Source organism: Hyaena hyaena, unplaced genomic scaffold (assembly GCF_003009895.1).
Source record: "Hyaena hyaena isolate Hyena2069 unplaced genomic scaffold, ASM300989v1 scaffold_13, whole genome shotgun sequence".
NCBI classification, from domain to species: domain Eukaryota; kingdom Metazoa; phylum Chordata; class Mammalia; order Carnivora; family Hyaenidae; genus Hyaena; species Hyaena hyaena.
In genome coordinates, this window is record NW_024080645.1 from 1355556 (window position 1) to 1374800 (window position 19245).

At 48.9% G+C, this 19245-nt stretch overlaps 1 protein-coding gene across 1 annotated transcript in view; it reads left to right on the top strand.

Moving 5' to 3' along the window:
* The window catches only part of ABHD2 (abhydrolase domain containing 2, acylglycerol lipase), a 111623-nt gene that overhangs the window by 16975 nt on the left and 75403 nt on the right, over positions 1 to 19245 (top strand). Inside the window, exons 2-3 of the mRNA XM_039216739.1 lie at positions 10642 to 10742; positions 13583 to 13782. Coding sequence (XP_039072670.1) covers positions 13589 to 13782 — 194 coding nt within the window. The 5' untranslated portion in view covers positions 10642 to 10742; positions 13583 to 13588. The remainder of the gene's footprint in view (positions 1 to 10641; positions 10743 to 13582; positions 13783 to 19245) is intronic.

A 19245-nucleotide genomic window follows, 5' to 3' on the forward strand; every position in this document is an offset into this window, starting at 1 on the left:
TGAGCCACCCAAGCGCCCCTCACACCTCTACTTCTTGGTGCCTGCGCGGTGAAGGGCAAGTGCCAGAGTTGTGGTGGGCTGCGTATGTTCCTGCTCTCACGGCAGGGTGTGGACCTCGGTGTATTAGCCACGTAGCTGTGCTCTGCTGTGGCGCAGGCTCCTTTCCCCAGTTCCCTCCTTCTGGCACTTTGCTTGCAGACATTGAGGACTTGGTGGCATCCGTACTGTTCCCGGGACACGCCCGGGTAGTTTCTTTTGTGCAGTAAACTGGAGATGCTCTTCTCTCCAATTGTACCCCCCCTTTTTTTTTTTAACGTTCCTTCATTTTTTTATAGAGCGTGAGCAGGGGAGGGGCAGAGAGAGTGGGACAGAGGATCCGAAGTGGGCTCTGTGCTGCCAACACAGAGCCAGACGTGGAGCTCGAACTCACGAACTGTGAGATCGTGACCTGAGCCGGAGTTGCTCACTCAACCCACTGAGCCACCCAGGTGCCCCTCCAATTGTACCCTTCTCTTTTTTTTAATTTTTTTAAATATTTTTATTTATTTCTAGGAGAGAGAGACAGCGTGAACAGGGGAGGGTCAGAGAGAGAGGGAGATACAGACCCTGAAACAGGCTCCAGGCTCTGAGCTGGCAGTCAGCACAGAGCCTGACGCGGGGCTCGAACCCACGAACCGTGAGACCATGACCTAAGCGAAAGTCGGACGCTTAACCGACTAAGCCACCCTGGCGCCCCTAATTGTACCCTTCTCTTAAAAATTCCAGGAAACTGGGCATTTGAGTTTCTTGGGTTCTGGTAAACTGAGATTTGCTTTTGATATTATAGAATGTGATTACGAAACAGGTTTTGTAACACCATATTTGGGACTATCAGGTATCTTTGTTAAAGTGCCCGTCCTTTTAGAAAATTCTAGGCTCTCTGGGGCACCTGGGTGGCTCAATCGGTTAAGCATCTGACTTCAGCTCAGGTCATGATCTCACGGTTCGTGGGTTTGAGCCCCGCGTCGGGCTCTGTGCTGACAGCTCAGAGCCCGGAGCCTGTTTCAGATTCTGTGTCTCCCTCTCTGACCCTCCCCTGCTCACGCTGTCTCTCTCTCTCAAAAATAAATAAAACATTAAAAAAAATTAAAAAAAAAAAAAAAAGAAAATTCTAGGCTCTATAGAGGAAACTCCTGGCTCGTGATTTTCCGTTTGTTCTCAGGTAGGGATTAAATGGTTTCTCTGTGGTGGAGAAAAGAATTTTGCTTGTGATTTTACTAAGTGCTTTGCCCATTCGTCTTCTGGTAGGAAGTATGGTGGTGTTTCAGCAGAGCTGTTTGCTAATGGAGAGGCCGGCTCCCTTTCTGTATTTGAGTAAGGGCTTGTAGAAGAGCTCGATTAAATGTGCGTGCTTAACTGTGACTCAGTCTCCAGCTATTTTTAGGTTAGTGATTTTCTTTCGGGAAAGCTGGTGGGTTAGTAGCCGTCCCTGACGTTGAAATGAGCGGGTCACGTTTTCTCACCGAGGGTAGCTTTCCCCCGACTAGGAACTTGGCGGACATCTTCCGAAACGTAGCCGGTTTGGCGTGTGACCTTATGACTCTGTGGAAACATACAGTTAAATAGAACAGTTAACCCATGAGTGACTTCGCTCAAAGAGGCAATTTCAAGGCCCGAATTTTGGCCGCAACTGAAAACGGTGTTAACAGAGATGTAGTTAATTACCTGTAAATTCTTCCCCCTTCTCTTTACCAAATTGTGTGTGACCCTTCATTCTGTAGCATCTGATTTGTAGGAGGTGCTAGATCCCCACGGGGCTTTCTGCTTCCCGGCTGTGTCGTCCCCTCCCATCAGCCCCTTCCTGTCACCATCACACACTGTGCTGGTGGCCACCGGGTCTGATTTGCTGGAGGACACCTAGTCCAAGTCCTTTGTGGTCAATGTTCAAAAATACACCTGCGGCATCTGTTGAGAACAGGATTGGCCCTGTCGCTGCCCCAAGGGCTGTCTGTGACTTCGGGCTCGAGGTGGTCACCCCGAGGGCCCATCCAGCAGAACGGTCCTCGGGAGAACAGGCCTGGAACAGCCTACAAATGCTAAGAGGTCGGTCTGTGGGCGGCCGGCCGAGGGGCCAACCCAGGGCATGGAAGCCTCCCCGGGAGCGAGAAGGGGGCTCCACGTCAGCCCAGGCTGTCCGAGGTGCGCAGCTCTGGGTGGACTGGGACGTGCCGTGGAACCTTCTGGAGATGCCTGACGCCGTTCCAGCCCTGTGGCCAGGAGCGCACAGGCGGCTGGGCTTTGTGCGATCAATCTGCCCTGGGCCTGTGTCTCCCTGGCCTGTGGAGTGGCTGCTTAAGATTGTTAATTTAATTTCTTTTTTCTCCTCCTGCTCTGCCTTCTTTAGTTAAATAGCAGACAACGCAGGGGAGACACGGGCCCTTTCCCTCCCCACTTTCTCCTCAGCGTTGTCACGTCATCCACGTGTGGGGTGGACTGTGTTTTATCTAAGCCACCACTGATAAAGCCCTCATCGGGGTGACACTAGGTTTCGGTGGGCCGTGCGCCGTGGCCTCCCACCGTCCCGACGGACCCTTCTCACGGGGCCTGCGGAGCCTGCCAGAGGCTTCCAGTGTGGGCCTGGGGCTTATTTCAGGGCACCGGCAAGGTTTGTCAGCAGAGCCAAGCCAGGCCAGAGTAAGTTCACCTGCAGGAAGGGGGTGCGGGTGAGGGGTCAGCCCCTCCAGGGGAAAGGACGGACCTCCCTCAGCAGGAGAGAGAGGGCGCGTGTGTCAGGAGCACGGCCGGAACCCCTTTCCGCACAGAAACAATCTTGGACCTGTTGACAGAACTTGGTGAAGAACACTTAATGGTCCAGTGACTCATTAAGTATAACTTGGTTCCACATTAGAAGACTCCAGAAGAGTGTGTCCTGGGCTGAATTTCGGGCTTGTTGGAGGAGGGCCACGCAGTTAGTCAGCCAGTTACTTCCTTGTTGATGAGGACTCTGTGTCAGGTGGGAAAGAAGATCTTTTAGGGTGATTTCTGTCAGAGAAGAGAGTTTACTAAAGAGAACGGGAGGAGGGCGTGGTGGTGGTGATGGTTTTGCTAATATTTGGGGGCACTTCACGCCATCCCAGGACCGTTTTTAAGATACTGTCTCTGGATCAGCTCAGTCAGGTCGCAGATGAGGCCCAAGGACAAACGCCATAAGTGGCGGGGCCAGGGTTTGACACTGAGCTATCTCGCTCCGGGGCCCGAACCTAAACAAAATCCACATCCAACCAGGCGGGAAGAGGAAGAGAGAGCGATTCCTCAGGAGTTTGCTTTGGTGTGGTTTTCCTTAAGACGTATTTACTGCGCAGCCCACGGAAGGACTGGAGCTTATGGGTCAGGTCCTCCAAGGTAGGAGGAGACACCCCCTCCCCAAACGTCTCCATCTCGGGCTCCCTTACGTCACCGATACTGGGAGAGGAAAGGGTGGTGTGACCGCTGAGCCACAGAGGCAGAGAAGCCAAGCCGAGACTATGTGTGCACCGAATACAGTTTGTACTATGTTAATGAGTAGCCTGTGAGTGTTCCTGTCAGTTAGCTGACTGGGGCCTGAGTTGGTTTTGGAGCTTCTGTGGGTGACAAGGAACCTTTCAGAAGGACGTGACAGAAGGTGTCTTCGGCCTCTGGGGACAGAAGTGGGGAGCTACGGAGTCGTGAGAGGTAATTTGGGCCCGTTCTCTCACAGTTCAGAGAAGGTCTGAAATCAAGGTGTCGTCAGGGGGGCTTCCTCCCCGAGGGCTCTGAGCGAAAGTCTGCTCTGTGCCCTGCTCCTCATTTCGGTTACGGGCAGTCCTGGGTGTTCCCGGGCTCAGCGACGCACCGCTTCAGTCTCTACTTCCATCTTCAAGGTTATTTTTTTTTTTTAAGTTTATTTATTTTGAGAGAGACAGAGAGCACGAGTAGGGGAGGGGCAGAGAGGGAGGGAGAGAGGGAATCCCAAGCAGGCTCTGTGCTGTCAGCGCGGAGCCTGACGCAGGGCTCAAACTCCCGAACTGTGAGATCATGACCTGAATCGGAACCAAGGGTTGGCCACTTCAGTGACTGAGCCACCCAGGCGCCCCTCTGCTTCCATCCACCTTTCAAAGGTCTTCTCTGCATGTCCATCTGTGTGCAAACTTCCTGTTCCTTCCGGGGCCCCCAGTCATGGAGTTAGGACCAACCTTAATCAGTGTGACCCCGTCTCCATTACATCTGCCAAGAACCGATATCCAAAGGAGGTCACGTGCACCGATCGCGGAGGGTCAGGAATTGGGGGCAGGGGAGCGGGGGCCGCTGCACGATGCATCCGCCACCCCACGTAATGAGTTTTCTGTGGTTGAGGTCTCTGCTTGGTTTTTTCTTTCTTTCCTTTGCATTACCAGTGAACATTAATATTCCAAAGCTGACATCCTCACTCACCCGTGCAGGTGGAAGGAATATGACAGAATTATTGGCATAGATGATGCAGCCGCAAATGTCTAACCATTCAGCTTATTTGAAGGAAGAACAAAGGCCATGAGGGTTGTTGTTCTTGTGGGTTTTGTTGTTAATGGTGCACAAAGTCAGGTGGCCAACGGGGGCCATCTCTTGTTACAGAGCACAGAGAGTTTTTCCTGTGCCCATTAGCCAAGGCCTGCAATTCCATCCCTAGAATCTCAGACATTTTGAGCTGTGGGAGACCTATGGCATCATCTGCTTCTAACCTAATCCTCTCATTTTACGGATGAGGCCTTTAGGGCCCACAAAGGTGAAGTGACTTACTCAAGGTCACTAACTAGGATGGAGCAGGGCAGGCACTAGGACCCGGGTCTCAGAGTCCCAAGGCTAGAGGCTCTCCCAGCCCCGGGGCCTTCTCTCCCTGCATCTGTGCGTCCATCTCAAAATAACACCCTTAGCCGTGGGAGAGCAGTGGTGGAAATACTAGTCAAGCATGTCGTAGAGACTGAGGCACTCCTGAAAGTCCATTTCCTGGTGGCATTTTGCAGCACCTTGTACCTTGGGCTTCCTTGTTAATGGAGAGATGACACATGGGATTTTAACTATCAATTATAGCCTTTTGTGAGTAAATCCACTCAAAACGACTGGTGGGGGGCAGGAGAGGTGTGTGGCTCTCTGGCTGAGGGCGGATCCACCAGATATGTGGTAAGCCCAGCCCTTCTTTCCGTGGAGATGTTGGAGGTGGGGTGGGGGCGGGGGAGATGCTTCCTTTCTGTCTAGCACATACCCAACCCCCACCCCCACCCCTCAGCATCGTCTGTGGCTTCTTTTCCCCACCTGGGCTGCCTGATGTTCATATTAACCAGACCTCGTCTGCCCAGAAAATGGAGAGGGGGCACCCGAAATAGTACAGTGGCAGCTTAGTTTGCTATGCCTGGAACACGTTCGGAATATTAATACTTTGTGGCAGATCGAACTTGGAAAAAGAGAGCACCATAAAATAAAATGCAGCAAGGTAGATTAAAATGAAGGTCAAGAACTTTGTTCTGAAATTGCCAGTTAATTAATGCCTGGTTTTATGCACATGCACATATTCCTGTGTGTGTGTGTGTTAAGTATGTATTTATATATATAATATGTATAGACTGTACACACACAGACTCTCTCTCACACTTACATGTATGTCTTCTTAAATTCTGTATTCAAGTCCTAGTTGTAGATCTAGCTGCTCCACAGTCCTTCCTTGGTTAATTTTTTCCTAGATGAATTTATTCTTGTCCCCAAGTTTCTTAAAGTATAGATAGCCTTAAGATAAACTTCTTTTCAAACTCTTCTTGCACAACAGTGCAGTGGGAATGCAGAGAGGTGCAGCCACCGTGGAAAACAGTACGGAAGTGCCTCAGAAAGTTAAAAGTAGAATGACTAAGGCGCCTGGGTGGCCCAGTCGATTAAGCGCCCGGCTCTTGGTTTTGGCTCAGGCCATGATCTTGCGGTTTGTGAGTTTGAGCCTGACGTCGGCGCAGAACCAGCTTGAGATTCTCTCACCCTTCCTCTCTCTCTCTCTGCCCCTCCCCTGCTCGTGCTCTGTCTCTTTCTCTCTCTCTCAAAATAGATAAATAAATATTAAAACAAAGGTTTGTTAAAATAGGACTACTTTAACGATCTGGTAATTGCACTAGTGGGTATTTACCCCTCAAAGTACAAAAGCACTCATTCAAAGGGAAACATGCACCCCTGTGTTTATAGAAGCATGATTTACAACAGCCAAACTATGGAAGCAGCCCAAATGCCCACTGATGGATGGATAAAGACGGAATATTATTTAGCCATGAAAAAGAATGAAATCTTGCCATTTGTAATGACATGGATGGAGCGAAAGAACATCATGCTAAGCGAAATAAGTCAGAGAAAGACAAATATGGGGCATCTGGGCCGCTCCGTCGGTTAAGCGTCCAGCTCTTGATTTCACCTCAGGTCCTGATCTCACGGTCGGTGAGATGGAGCCCTGCATCAGGCTCTGCAATGATGGCCTGGAGCCTGCTTGGGATTCTCTCCCTCCTCCTGCTCTCCCCACCCCCCCCCCATTTGAGCTCACTCTTTCTCCCTCCCTCTCTCTCTCAAAATAAATAAACTTTAAAAAAATGGAAAGGCAAATACCAGATGATCTCACTCATATGTGGGATTTAAGAAACAAAACAAACGAGCAAAGGGGAAAAAAAAAAAAAGAGAGACAAACCAAAAACCAAATTCTTAACTATAGAGAACACGCCGCTGGTCACCAGAGGTGGGGGGGGAGGGGGGAGGGGGATGGAGACTCAGGGGAGCACTTGTCACGATGAGCAAGTGGTGATGTATCGAACTGGTGAATCACTGTATTGTACACCTAAAACTAACGTAACACTGTATGCTAACTATACTGGAATTAAAGTTTTTTTTTTAATAAGCTTCTTTTCTCCCTGGTTAAAATGAGAATTCTACATCATTGTGGTCCTACGCAATGGTTAGTATAGTGCCAGGCACATGTTAGATGGCGGGGTCCTTGATCCACTGAGGTGGCCCTGGGGACACCCTGCTCCTTGGGACTTCAGGTCCAAGCCTTGGATCAAGGCTGCATATTTGGGCCATAATAATTAAAATCTCTCGTAGGGTTGCCTTCACGGAGTTGAATTCAATTTAAAAGGCTTGGCATTTTTGGAGGGTTGGGGAAATTAATTCTCTATTGCATTTGCTATTAAAAAAAAAAGTTGTAGGAGGACATTGCCTATCACATCATTCAAGGCCTCCTTATATAAAGTCCCGCAGAGGTTTTGTTTTTTTTTTTTTTAAATAACTCTGGTGCCAGAAAAGCCCTGCTTCCCCTTCGTGTCTGTCATGCTTCCTGGGATAAGAGCACAGTACATGTTCTGTTTCTTTCCATTCTGGAGAGCCATAGGCTTGACTGGGTTTCCGTTTTTCCTCTCGCGCTCAGAATGCTCAGGTCCATTTCTAGGCTGGTTCCCGTCTGTAATCGTGTATGTTGAAGAGGTATTTTTCTTGTGTAGATATTTTAAATTTATTTTTAGATTTTGTTAGTGGCTGTTTTAAAGCTTCCCCTCCCTCCAGTAACAAAAATATTTATTATGAATTTTGGAAAAAAAGAGAAAAACTGCCTATGCTCTAATAACCCAGTGATTGTAGCATCCGGACAGATTTGAGCATAGAGTATTTCCTGGGGGCGCCTGGGTGGCTCAGTCAGTTAAGTGTCTGACTTCAGGTCACAGTCTCATGGTTTGTGAATTCAAGTCCCGGGTCAGGCTCTGTGCTGACAGCTCGGAGCCTGGAGCCTGCTTCGGATTCTGTGTCTCCCTCCTTCTCTGCCCCTCCCCTGCTCACACCCTGTCTCTTTCTCTCAAAAATAAACATTAAAAAAATTTTTTTAAAAGTATTTCCTTCTGTATCATTAGAAATTGCAGACCAGAAGATTCTAGAAGTAAGCATGCAAGGGATTATTCTCTCATGTAAAAAAAAATCCGGAGGCAGGCACTCTAGGTCTGATATGACGGCTCCATGATGCCATTAGGGACCCCACGCTCCTGTCTTTCTACTCTGCTGTCCTCTTAACATGGCTCTTAGACTGACCTCAAGGGCACTTCATGGCCCAAGATGGCTGCTGGGGGTGCAGCCATGTTGCCTACATTCCAGGGATGCAGGAAGGGAAAAGGGTGGAAGAAGAGTTAATTTTCTGCCTTTTAAGGAGCCTTCGGAGAAATCAGACCAGCACCTTCAGAATTGACTAGAATTGAGTCACGTTGACTCACCCACCTGCGAGGGCATCTGGGATCTGTAGTTTTCTCCAGTGAGGCAGGCCCGTTTTACGGGTCTCTGTTACAAGGAAGAAGTAGAGGCTTCCTTTTGCGAAGCAGTGAGCTTTCTGCCACATTTCTGGATAGTTCTCGATGCATATCCATTCAGTGTTTTGTTGAAGCCGTCTCAAATAGCGCGTGGAAAAAGTCAAGGTGCAGGTAAATGGCAGTGTGAATGACAACAAAATGCCAGGTCTGAAGCGCCACTTCCGTAATTTTTCTATGAATTTATTGTTTATCTGTATACTGGCAGTGGACGTTCTGAATATTCGGTCAGTACAGACCTATCCAGGGCCAGAGGGGTCTTAGGCAGGTCTCTCCTCAGCTTGCGTATTCCAATGCCCACAGGCGCCACTCAGGCGTCCTGAATGGTTAAGCAGGCTGGGCGTCTGTGTCGCCGACTGCGATGGAGAGAGGCAGGGACCGTGGCGGCTTGGAGGTCGTAGGCCCCATCTGGAGGGGCGGCTGCCTCTCAGCTCCATCCATTGTTGCCAAGTGAGAACGCAAGCTCGGTGCTGCCAAATCTTCTGATTTTTTTCTTTTTTCTTTTTTTAATATTTGTTTATTTCTGAGAGAGAGAAAGAGAGCACAAGTGAGTAGGGGAGGGGTAGAGAGACAGGGGGACAGAGGATCTGAGCTGTCAGCACAGAGCCTGATGTGGGGCTCGAGCCCACGAACTGTGAGATCATGACCTGAGCTGAAGTTGGACGCTTAACTGACTGAGCCACCCAGGTGCCCTGTAATTTTTTGTTTTCAAGAGAAATCAGAAATTCAGATTTTTATCTGAAATCTCCAGTTGTTTATAAGTTGGCAGTTAATAAACTCAGTCTTTGAAAATGCCAGCCACTGGCAGTGCCATCCGGGGGCTGCTGCTTTAGGACGTTCTGTCTGCTCCGTCCCATTTCCTGGCTGGCAGCCCAGGAGAGGTCATCAGGTACACTGTGATGTGGCTGGGGACTTTGCTCTTTGGTCCCCCCCCTCAACAAAGCCTGGTCCTCCGTGGCTGATTTGTCTCTGAATATGAAGAAATAATAAAAATCTGAGGTTGAGCAAGGCTACTCTGAAGGTTAATTGAGTCCCCCCTTCAACTGGCTTTCATTTCCTGTTGAAGTCATTTCAGCATGGTGGAGTCGGAACACTGGGCTCGGCTCCCAGCTCTGCTGTCTCACCGCTGTGTGACTTTGGGCCAGCCGCTGGTGTCTCCTCTGTGTTTTCGGCCTTGTCCGTTTTCTTTCTTGCCTGCTTCTCTCTCTCTTCCTTTCAAACAGCACAGCATGGTGGTTAAAAGGTGGCTCCTGGGGGCACCTGGGTGGCTTAGTCGGTTAAGCCTCCGACTTTCGCTTGGGTCATGATCTCGCGGTTCGTGGGTTCAAGCCCCGCGTCGGGCTCTGTGCTGACTGCCAGCTCAGAGCCTGGAGCCTGTTTCAGAGTCTGTCATTCCCTCTCTCTCTGACCCTCCCCTGTGCACGCTGTCTCTCTCTCTCCTAGAAATAAATAAAACATTAAAAAAAAAATCTTTAAAAGGTGGGCTCCTGGAGTCCGAGACGAATCCTGGTTTCTCTAACTGATAGATGGGCTGCCTTGGACAAGTTTCTATGCCTCAGTTTCCTCATCTGCGAAATGGGGATGATAGTAGTGCCTGCTGCATAGTGTGCAGCAAGGATGGAATCCACTGGTGCACGTGAAGCACCAGGGACAGAGCTTGGCACGTGGATCACGCTATGTAAACACTGGTCGGCCCCTCTCCCCCACCCTTTTCTCTTTCCTATTTCCTCTGCTGCTTTGGAGGCCATGCATTTTCAGCACAGTGGGCCTGCTCTGGGTCCCCGCTCACAGGGAGCACCTTGCGCCCCTGGCCCCCGGCCCTCAGCCCCAACGCAAACCGCGCAGGCAATGCGACTTTCCACTGCAGGCTTCCAGTGCTGTGCTGCTTCTGGTACGGGGTCTCTGAGCCGTCCACGCACTTACCCTTGTGACATTTTTTTTTCTGTCGTTGCTATATGTTTGGGAGAGAAGGAATGAGTCGATTGACCGCTGTCTTGACCTAAGGCCGTGCTCAGTTAGTTCGTTTGGTCACCCAGGTGATCCCTGTCAGGCGCTTTTCTGAAGATGATGCTATGAGATAAAGCATGTGAGCCGTGTGGATTTGCTTTAGCCAGAGCCGCCCGTGTGTGGCTCCATCAAGACTGTCCCCAGCAGGTCTGGCCAAGTGGCCAAGAGTGTGGCACCCGTGTTGATGAAAGAAATGGCCTTTCTCCCTAGAGACTCAAAGTGAAGAGAAACTTAGCCCATGCCTTTATTTTAATTCCGTTGCTTTCTCATCCTTTAGAACCTGACCATCCAATCTTTTCAGCTTTTAGGGTAATTTGAAGAAGAGATCTGACCTGAGCAGCCCCGCCAGACAGCTCTGCAAGGACAGTTAACCTTCTCCGTAGAGAGGAACAAGGGACATAGGTATGTATGGCCCAGACTTCTGGTTTTGCTTCTCTTCACTTCCCTTTACGTGAGTAGTGAGAGGAAGTGGGGAAGGAGGCACTTATTCTCTTAATTCGATAACATTTCAGTTCTTGACCAGCGAGGAAACTGGTAACGCCATGTGCTGTGTTTCTCTGTTCTCTTTCCAACTAAGGGGACGAGAAAGAGCATATGACCAGCATTGTGTCAATGACATTGGAACTCTTGCTGGATCTTGTTTTGGACCCTTTGCTCACTACACTTAAAAACCCATATTCATGCCCAGCGGCCTCTTGGATGTTTGTCTCCCATCGGCTCGATGGCCTTAGGTGGCGGGGCTCCCTGGTAGATCGAGGGACCAACGCTGTGGGTGATGCCCTTGGAGTGCGTTGCGGCTCTACGTGCGTCCGGAGGCCACAAACCCCATGGAGGACCTGATTACATCTGCAGATCGTCACATACACACAGACCTTCACAGAGAATTTCAGGGTGTCCCCTGACCCTAGGATACCCTAGGGGACCCACAGACCCTAAGTTAGGAATCCTGTCTTAGGGGGTTACAAACAGTCAGACTTTAGGCTGGTCTCCATGGCCCCAGGAGTGACATGTGTCCGTAAGTTAGGTTTTAAGGCAACTGTATGATCATAGAGGCTCAAAAGTTGACAGAGCTAAACGTATAACTTGAGATCTAGCCTTGATTCAAAATTGTGTTGGATAAATTTTTTTCAGGTTTTTTAAAAAAGTTTTTATTTATTTATTTTGAGAGAATTGACTGAGTGGAGGAGGGACAGAGAGAGAAGGAGAGAGAGAATCCCAAGCAGGGAGCCATGAGATTGTGACCCGAAGTCAAGAATTGGTCACTTAACCAACGGAGCCGCCCAGGCACCCTGTTTTGGATACGTTCTTTAAAATTATTTTCTTGTCTCGGTGGTGGAAGGCGAGCTGAGCCATGATCTTTGGCTGCCTTTCCTCCCAGAGCTGGAACCCCGCCAGAAATCATCGGCAGTATGTGAGGGTCCTGTATCTGCCAGAGTCACCTTGACCTTAGAAGAGGGTTTCTGGGGAAGAGGAAAAAAAAGGGGGGGGGGGTTTCTGAGTCCCCTTTGGCCCCGTTGTAGGACTCTAGAGCGTTCACGCGGTCACGCCCCACACACGTTTTCGGGAGATGGCTGTGTCTTGTCCCTCTGTCTGCACTGTTGGCCACCGGAGTTCTCTGCTGCCTGTTTTTAGTGGAGGCTACTTGACACCATTCCAGGGAGGCTGTTGCCATAGCTACCTTGGCTGTGAGTTACCATTTTCTCCTTTTTGTTTGCTTGTGGTTCTCCTGATTTTTAAGGTAACAGCCAATGTGCTGTTTGTCTTCAGAGCAGCAAGGAAAAGACTGGATTTTTGTTGCTGTTGCCTTTGTTGCTGACATTTGGATGTATGTGTTTGGAAGGGGTGTGTGTGTGTTGTATATAAGGTAAAGCTGCAGCAAAAGATAAAATATTAGGAGAGCTTGAGGGAAAAGCCAGGCCTGTGTACACATTTTCGACACTCCCAATCTTCAGTTTTGGTCTGGCGGTCCACTTTGACCCTGATGTGGGGACGAGTGGCTGTAGTCAGGTACCTTCGGTGGGAAAAATATTGGCCGGGTTCCATTCCACACTATACGAGACCCCCAGGATTAAAGATCGCCGCCACCTGGGCAGAGTCTGAACTTGACTCCAGCACCGGGGCTGCCTTCCCCCCCCCCACCCCACCCCCACCCCCCGCCCCAGGAGCAGATGGCTGAGTCAGGCCTGGGGCGCGCTCTCTCCTCCGGCTCTGAAAAGAGGGAGTAGTGCCTGAGGACAGCATAGTCACACCTGTAGGCAGGAGCGTCCATCTGGGTCTCTGTTCCAGGCTGTAACCATGACACTTGGCACACGCCTGGCGCAGGGCGATTCAGGGCCGCCTGTCCACGGAAACCGGTGTGCCGTCCCCGGTCCAGCTTGAGCCTCTCTGGCTGGACTTCTTTCTCCTGCCCCGCAAAGGATGCTCCTGTCAACATTTTCTTTTTTTTTTTTTTTTTTTTTTTTAATTTTTTTTTAAATTTATTTCTAGGAGAGAGAGAGAGAGACAGCGTGAGCAGGGGAGGGTCAGAGAGAGAGGGAGTCACAGACTGAAACAGGCTCCAGGCTCTGAGCTGGCAGTCAGCACAAAGCCCGACACAGGGCCCGAACCCACGAACCGTGAGATCATGACCTAAGCGAAAGTCGGACGCTTAACCGACTAAGCCACCCAGGCGCCCCTCCTGTCAACATTTTCTAATGTGCTTATCCTAGAAGTGCTCATTAGATTAAAAACCAAACAAACAAAAAAAGCCCTGCCCAGTTTATCAGTGCCCAGGACTGTGTGTGATTTGGGTTGTCGCCAGTCTGTTGATGGCTCAAAGGCCGTGCTAGCTGTTACCCCAGGTGGCCCGATGGCCACATGTCTGGATTGGGACATGTCATCACTGGCTTTGCCTCTAGCATGGGGGGCTCCTCCCCTCCTCACTGTGCTTCTTCTTTCTTTCTTTCTTTCTTTCTTTCTTTCTTTCTTTCTTTCTTTCTTTCTTTCTTTCTTTCTTTCTTTTATTTATTTCAGAGAGAGAGAGAGACAGCGTGAACAGGCAAGGGTCAGAGAGAGAGGGAGACACAGAATCTGAAACAGGCTCCAGACTCTAAGCTGGCTGTCAGCACAGAGCCCGACGCGGGGCTCGAACCCACGAACCATGAGATCATGACCTGAGCTGAAGTCAGACGCTTAACCAACTGAGCCACCCAGGCACCCCCTCCTCACGGTGCTTCTAACCCTCAACATGTGCTTCTCCTCAGATCAAGATGAATGCTATGCTAGAGACCCCCGAGCTCCCAGCCGTGTTTGATGGGGTGAAGCTGGCTGCGGTGGCTGCCGTGTTGTACGTGATCGTCCGGTGTTTGAATCTGAAGAGTCCCACCGCCCCGCCTGACCTCTACTTCCAGGACTCGGGGCTCTCGCGCTTTCTGCTCAAATCCTGTCCTCTTCTGACCAAAGAGTGAGTAGACCTCGCGCCCGCCGAATGGCCATCTGCTAATCCTTGTGGCTGGTGCAGTGTTCAAAGAATCGTCTCGTGTTTTGTCCTGAAGGCGTCCGTGTGAGATCGGGTCATTGGTGTGAAAACCGCCACAGCTTCAGTACAAATCTGGTGTTTGGGTCCTGGAGGGTACGAGACAGGGTCAGATCTTTGTTGCCTAGAAAGATCCTTCGCTGCACGCTGTGGCGTCAGCATCCGTGACCAGAGCTTTGCGGAAAGCAGTCGTCATTTTTAAGTAGATTCTGAACCTGTGGATGGTATTCTAGCCCTTTATGGAATGTGCTGTGCCCATCCTCAGACAGAAGAACCGCCCTCACCTAAAATAATCAGTAGGTAAAAGAAAGCACTGACTTCCTAGTTGGGCTCTCTCCATCTACGTTATTGAAAAATGTACTGAACATTAGCTAACCTGCCTGTGAGGGGGCCAGGGTTCCCTGCAGAAGCCCCGGGCCTGGAGTTTGGAGACGGCAAGGGTGAGCTCTGCTTCTGACAGAGGAGCCCTAATGGTGAAGTGACGGGACTCTGCGTTCCGTCCCACCTGTTTTCACAAGGTGCGCGGTTTAATTTTTCCCTGGTGATGTCTTCCGAACACCTCTGTCTTCCTCTAGGGCTCGGGCCACACCTCGGGCACGAAGCATTCCCCGCTGTCCTGGGTCTGAGTCCCTCTCTCCCTTCTCCTTATTGCCGCTTCACCATGTGTCCATCTTCTGGCTGATTCCACTCTGCCAGGTGCATCTTATCAGATGAGAGCCGCTTGCAGAGCTGTCTTACGAAACCGCGTCCCCTCACTCAGCGCAGGGACTCAACTCCATGGGGTTTCTGATACACAGTGCATAGCAGTAGAAGATTTCCCTCTTTCCTGATATCACCTCTCACCCTCTCTGGGGGGCTGGTGGCATGGGGTAAATGATCCTCTTCTAAGAGTGGGCAAAAGGGCAACAGACACATCTAAGAGTTCGGGCTCTTGCTTTGTCTTGGGAGATTGTCTAGTTGATTTTTCCTTGCTCTTAGCCAAGGGTGATGAGCTGCCCTGTGGACTTTACTTGTTTGGGGTGTTTGCGGGGAGTTTTCTTAGTTGCAACAGTGATGCCAAGACCCAAAAGTTAACTACCAAGTTGAGAGTGACTCATAACTCAGTCGTGTGGCCTAAAATTGTGGAGTGCCGCATACAGCATAGGTGTCATCACGTTGAACTTGGAACCGGTGGGGGGCTTCACATCACCATGGGGGGATTGGACAAGTGGGTGGTAGAAAACGCATTCTTATTCGCAGCGTTTGCAGTGAGAAAGCTCCTCCCTGAGGGGTGTGCACAGAACCTGTATGTATGCTTTCCAGATCAGCCAGCATTTTTCTTCACTACTTAATTTTTTTTTTTAATATTTATTCCTTTTTTTTTTTTTTTTTTTTGAGAGAGAGAGAGAGAGCGCATGAGCAGATCAGGGGCAGAGAGAGAGACAGAGAAAGGATCCGAAGCAGGCTCTGTGCTGACAGCAGCAAGCCCGATATGGGGCTTGAACTCACAAACCATGAGATCGTGACCTGAGCCGAAGTTGGACACTTAACCAACTGGGCCACCCAGGCGCCCCCTCACTACTTAGAGAGTTCACTAGTTTGGACTGGCAAGTACCATTGCCACCTGTTTTTGTATTGAGTGGAACCCAGCTAGACCAAGTCCCTTGGCCATCTTATTTTTAGAGAAAAAATGAAGGTATTAAGTAACTATATAAGTTAATGTGTCAATGAGTGTAAATTTCTACCCATCATTGTTCCTGAGTAACTAGAGGAAGCCACGGAAAAGCTGCTGTTGTCCAGGCTCTGGAAAAACATCACATGTAGTTTGATTTCATACTAATTGTTCCAAGCTTAAAAAAAAGTTGATTATGGCAGATTTTTACCTCTTGTCATGTTTTCCTTTAAAATATAACCTAGAAACATAAAGCCCAACGGTTCTCTTTGTTCTTTGTCCTCCCTGGCACACTCACTCCCTGAGCCTGAGGTGTGTGTGGCACCATGTGACGTCCCTGTTGAGGTGGCCCCGCCCACCCTCCTGGGGTAGAATTGGGTCCCTGGCCACAGCGGACTTCCACCGCTACACCAACGCGGCATTAGCCGCCGCATGCTTCCTCCTGGTGAAGCCCAAATTATGGAGGGGTGGCGATCAGCCTTGGTTACTTACCCACAGTTTGAAGGGAGTTCCCCCAAAACTGTTTCCTTCCGAGACCTGTCCCTTTGAGAATAGGACCAGCCTTCTCTGAACATGTTGGAACACTCCTTAAACAGTAAAATTCTAAACATCTGAGCTCTCTGACTTGAACATGACAAATGATCAAAGAACGAAAGGATTCACTTTTTCCCCTCCATCTTTTAACCTTTTTTTTTTTTTAATGTTTATTTTGAGAGAGAGAGAATAGGGGAGGGGCAGAGAGAGAGAGAGGGAGACAGAAGATCTGAAGCGGGCTCTGGGCCGACAGCAGTGAGCCCAATGCAGGCAGGGCTCCAACTCACAAACCATGAGATGGTGACCTGAGCTGAAGTCGGATGCTCAACCGCCTGAGCCATCCAGGCGCCCTGACTAACCTCTTATGCTTTATTTAGGTTCTAATCTTAGGAATAAGCTACTCATATAGCTCATCACCAGAATGTTCTCACGTCACCCTGTTTTGTCTGCGTTTCTTCACTTTAAAGAGGTTTAGCGTCTCTTGTAGACATTAGGCATTTAATCTTCTTAATGACTTTAAGGTTGGCCTCATTTTTCCTCTCATTTTGAGGATGAGGAAACTTCCCAGGAGCAGAGATGGTAACTGAATCCAGCCTTGGTTCCCCTCTTACGCATGGAGAGACATGGACAGACTTCTCAGGGCGCAGAGAAGTGAGCACAGAGCCGTAAGGGGCCAGCCCGAGATGAGAGTCTTTGGCAGGACTGGCCCCAGAGTGGCCTTCCGATTCCCACGTGACCCTTTTTCTATTTTAATCACTCTGCTGGGAGCCACTGTCCTTGATGTTCTTTCTCTGTGCCACATTTCTGTAACGGCCTCCCATATATTTGAGGCTAAGGACAGGAAGCATGTCTGTTACGGGTAAAAGTGCTTCTCCTGAGACTTTGAAGATTTTTTTCCTAGCGGAAGCCTGTCTGCAGCCTTCACAAACAATGGTCTGGGCTAGAAAGTTCAGTTGACTGATTTCCCACAAGCTAATGGTGTTACTCGGTAACCCTGACTGAAGGCAGCCGGTTATTATGACTTAACGTGTGGAATCAGATCTTACCCCCTGCTGTTCGGCTATAGGAAAAAAAAGCTGATGAAAGGTGAAGATTGAAAACATGTTATGAGAATAAAGACCTTTTTTTCCCTTCCTTTCAACATTAAAGTTCGGTTTTGAATCTGTTTTAAGATAGTCTATCCAAAGATACATTAGAAACCCATCTTTTAATGTCTAGAGGAGAACATGGCGTGATGCATTTCTTGATCACTTAGCAACAGATCAATATTTACCTAGTGATTCACTTTTTTTGTTCTCAGGAAATGTCTGCTTTCAGTGAAACAAGCAGACTAAAGCTTGGTTCAGAATTGGGAGAAAATCCCGATGATGCTACAAATCTCCACTTTTTTTCTGAATTAAAAATGTAACGCACGTTCATCTTCTAAAAATGAAAAATAAAGGGAAGCATATGAAAATCATCTATCATTCTCCTACTCCAAGTTACATCCTGTTACTACTTGGGTGATTGTCCCTGTGGGGTTTTTTCTTCTGTAGGTACTTCCCCCCCACAAGATCAGGGGTCTGTATAGCGTTGGGTGGCCTGCTGTAATACTGAGTACACCATGGACGTTTGCCCATACTGCTATGTATTTTCTGACACTTGATTTTTAACAGCTGCAGAATCCTGTCAACCATTCAAATTTCTAATGGCTGTTGGCAGCAGCGGTACAGAGAAAAAGCCTTGAATTGAAATGTGGCCTAGGATGGAAATCTGGGTCTTCTACTTCAACCTAGCTGCGGAAACCAGGACTGTGTGACAGCCCTCCTGGCCCCTGGCTTCCTTCTGTGTAAAATGAAAGAGGCAGCACTCCCGTGGTGCCCTTCAGCACTAGCAACCTGCGTCTAGTACCATCGTCATCACCACGCCTCAGAGAAGTCCTCTTAGATGGAGGACCCTGGGGGTGGGGATCCTGGCTATAGAGTAAGGACAGAAACCCAAAGAGAAGGTTTTCTTATGTATCTGCCATCTCCTACCTGTTTCCATCCCCTGTTTTCTAGGATGGGCTGGCAGTAGCCCCCTTGGGCTTTTGGGCTTTTTTAAGGACTTTTTTTTTTCCCCAGTCTTTTTTGTGCATACATGTTTATTAACATAATTGATTGACACTATACCAACTCTTTGGCCACCTGAAAGTTTCAATTAGAAACATATGTCATAAAAAAAATTTCATTGATAAATTTAATGCCATTTCATCGTGTAAAGCATCATAACATATTTAACCAGTGTCCTATTTTATTGGGCATTTGTGTTTCCATTTTTACATCTTTGTAATTTTAACTATTGCTATGGTGGATGCATATATAGATCTGATTGCTTCCTAGGGTAAATTCTTGTTAATATATTTGCTAAATAAAAAGAAGTACACAGTTTAAGGAATTTACATATTTTGCCAAATTGTTTTCCAGAGGAATTTTTACAGTTTGTTTTTTTTTTTAGTTTATTTTGAGAGAGAGAGTGAGAGAGCACATGAGCAGGGGGTGGGGGGTGGGTGGGCAGGGAGCCAGAAAGAGAAGGAGAGAGAGAAAATCCCAGGCAGGCTTTGCACTGTCAATGCAGAGCCCGATGCCAGGCTCGATCCCACAAACCGAGAGATCATGACCTGAGCCAAAATCAAGACTTGGACGCTTAACCGACTGAGCCCCTCCCCGAGCGCCCTGGAATTTTTACAGGTTATAATCTCAGGAGTGTAGTAGGTTTCCCTTTTCTTCATATTGTTGCCTCTGTTTACTCGTCTGCAAAACAGGAATAACTATAATACAACCTATTCCCACATTCTGGGCTTATTGGAAAATAGGTTGCAATAGCATGTGACAGTGGTTTCTATAAAGAATTAGAAGCTTGAAGTTCCAAGATCCTGGTGGACTTTTTTCCCCCAGTAAACTGCCCTTCTCTGCCTTCCTGTGGCTTCCTTCAGCCTCTCCTGTAGTTGCTGATTCTCTCTCTCTTTCTCTCTCCGCCCCCCCCCCCCCATTGACCTCCGTGCTAGCCAATCACTTTACACTCAGTACAAATAAGAGAGAGAACCTGGAAAGGTGCGATCGTGACCCACTCAGCATGCCAGTCTATGCAACTGCATCTCCTCTGTATCTACTTTATCCTTAAAGTAGTTAGAAATAACCTATCTCCCTCCCAGATTCTCCAGCCTGCTCTGTGTAAGGCCCAGAAAA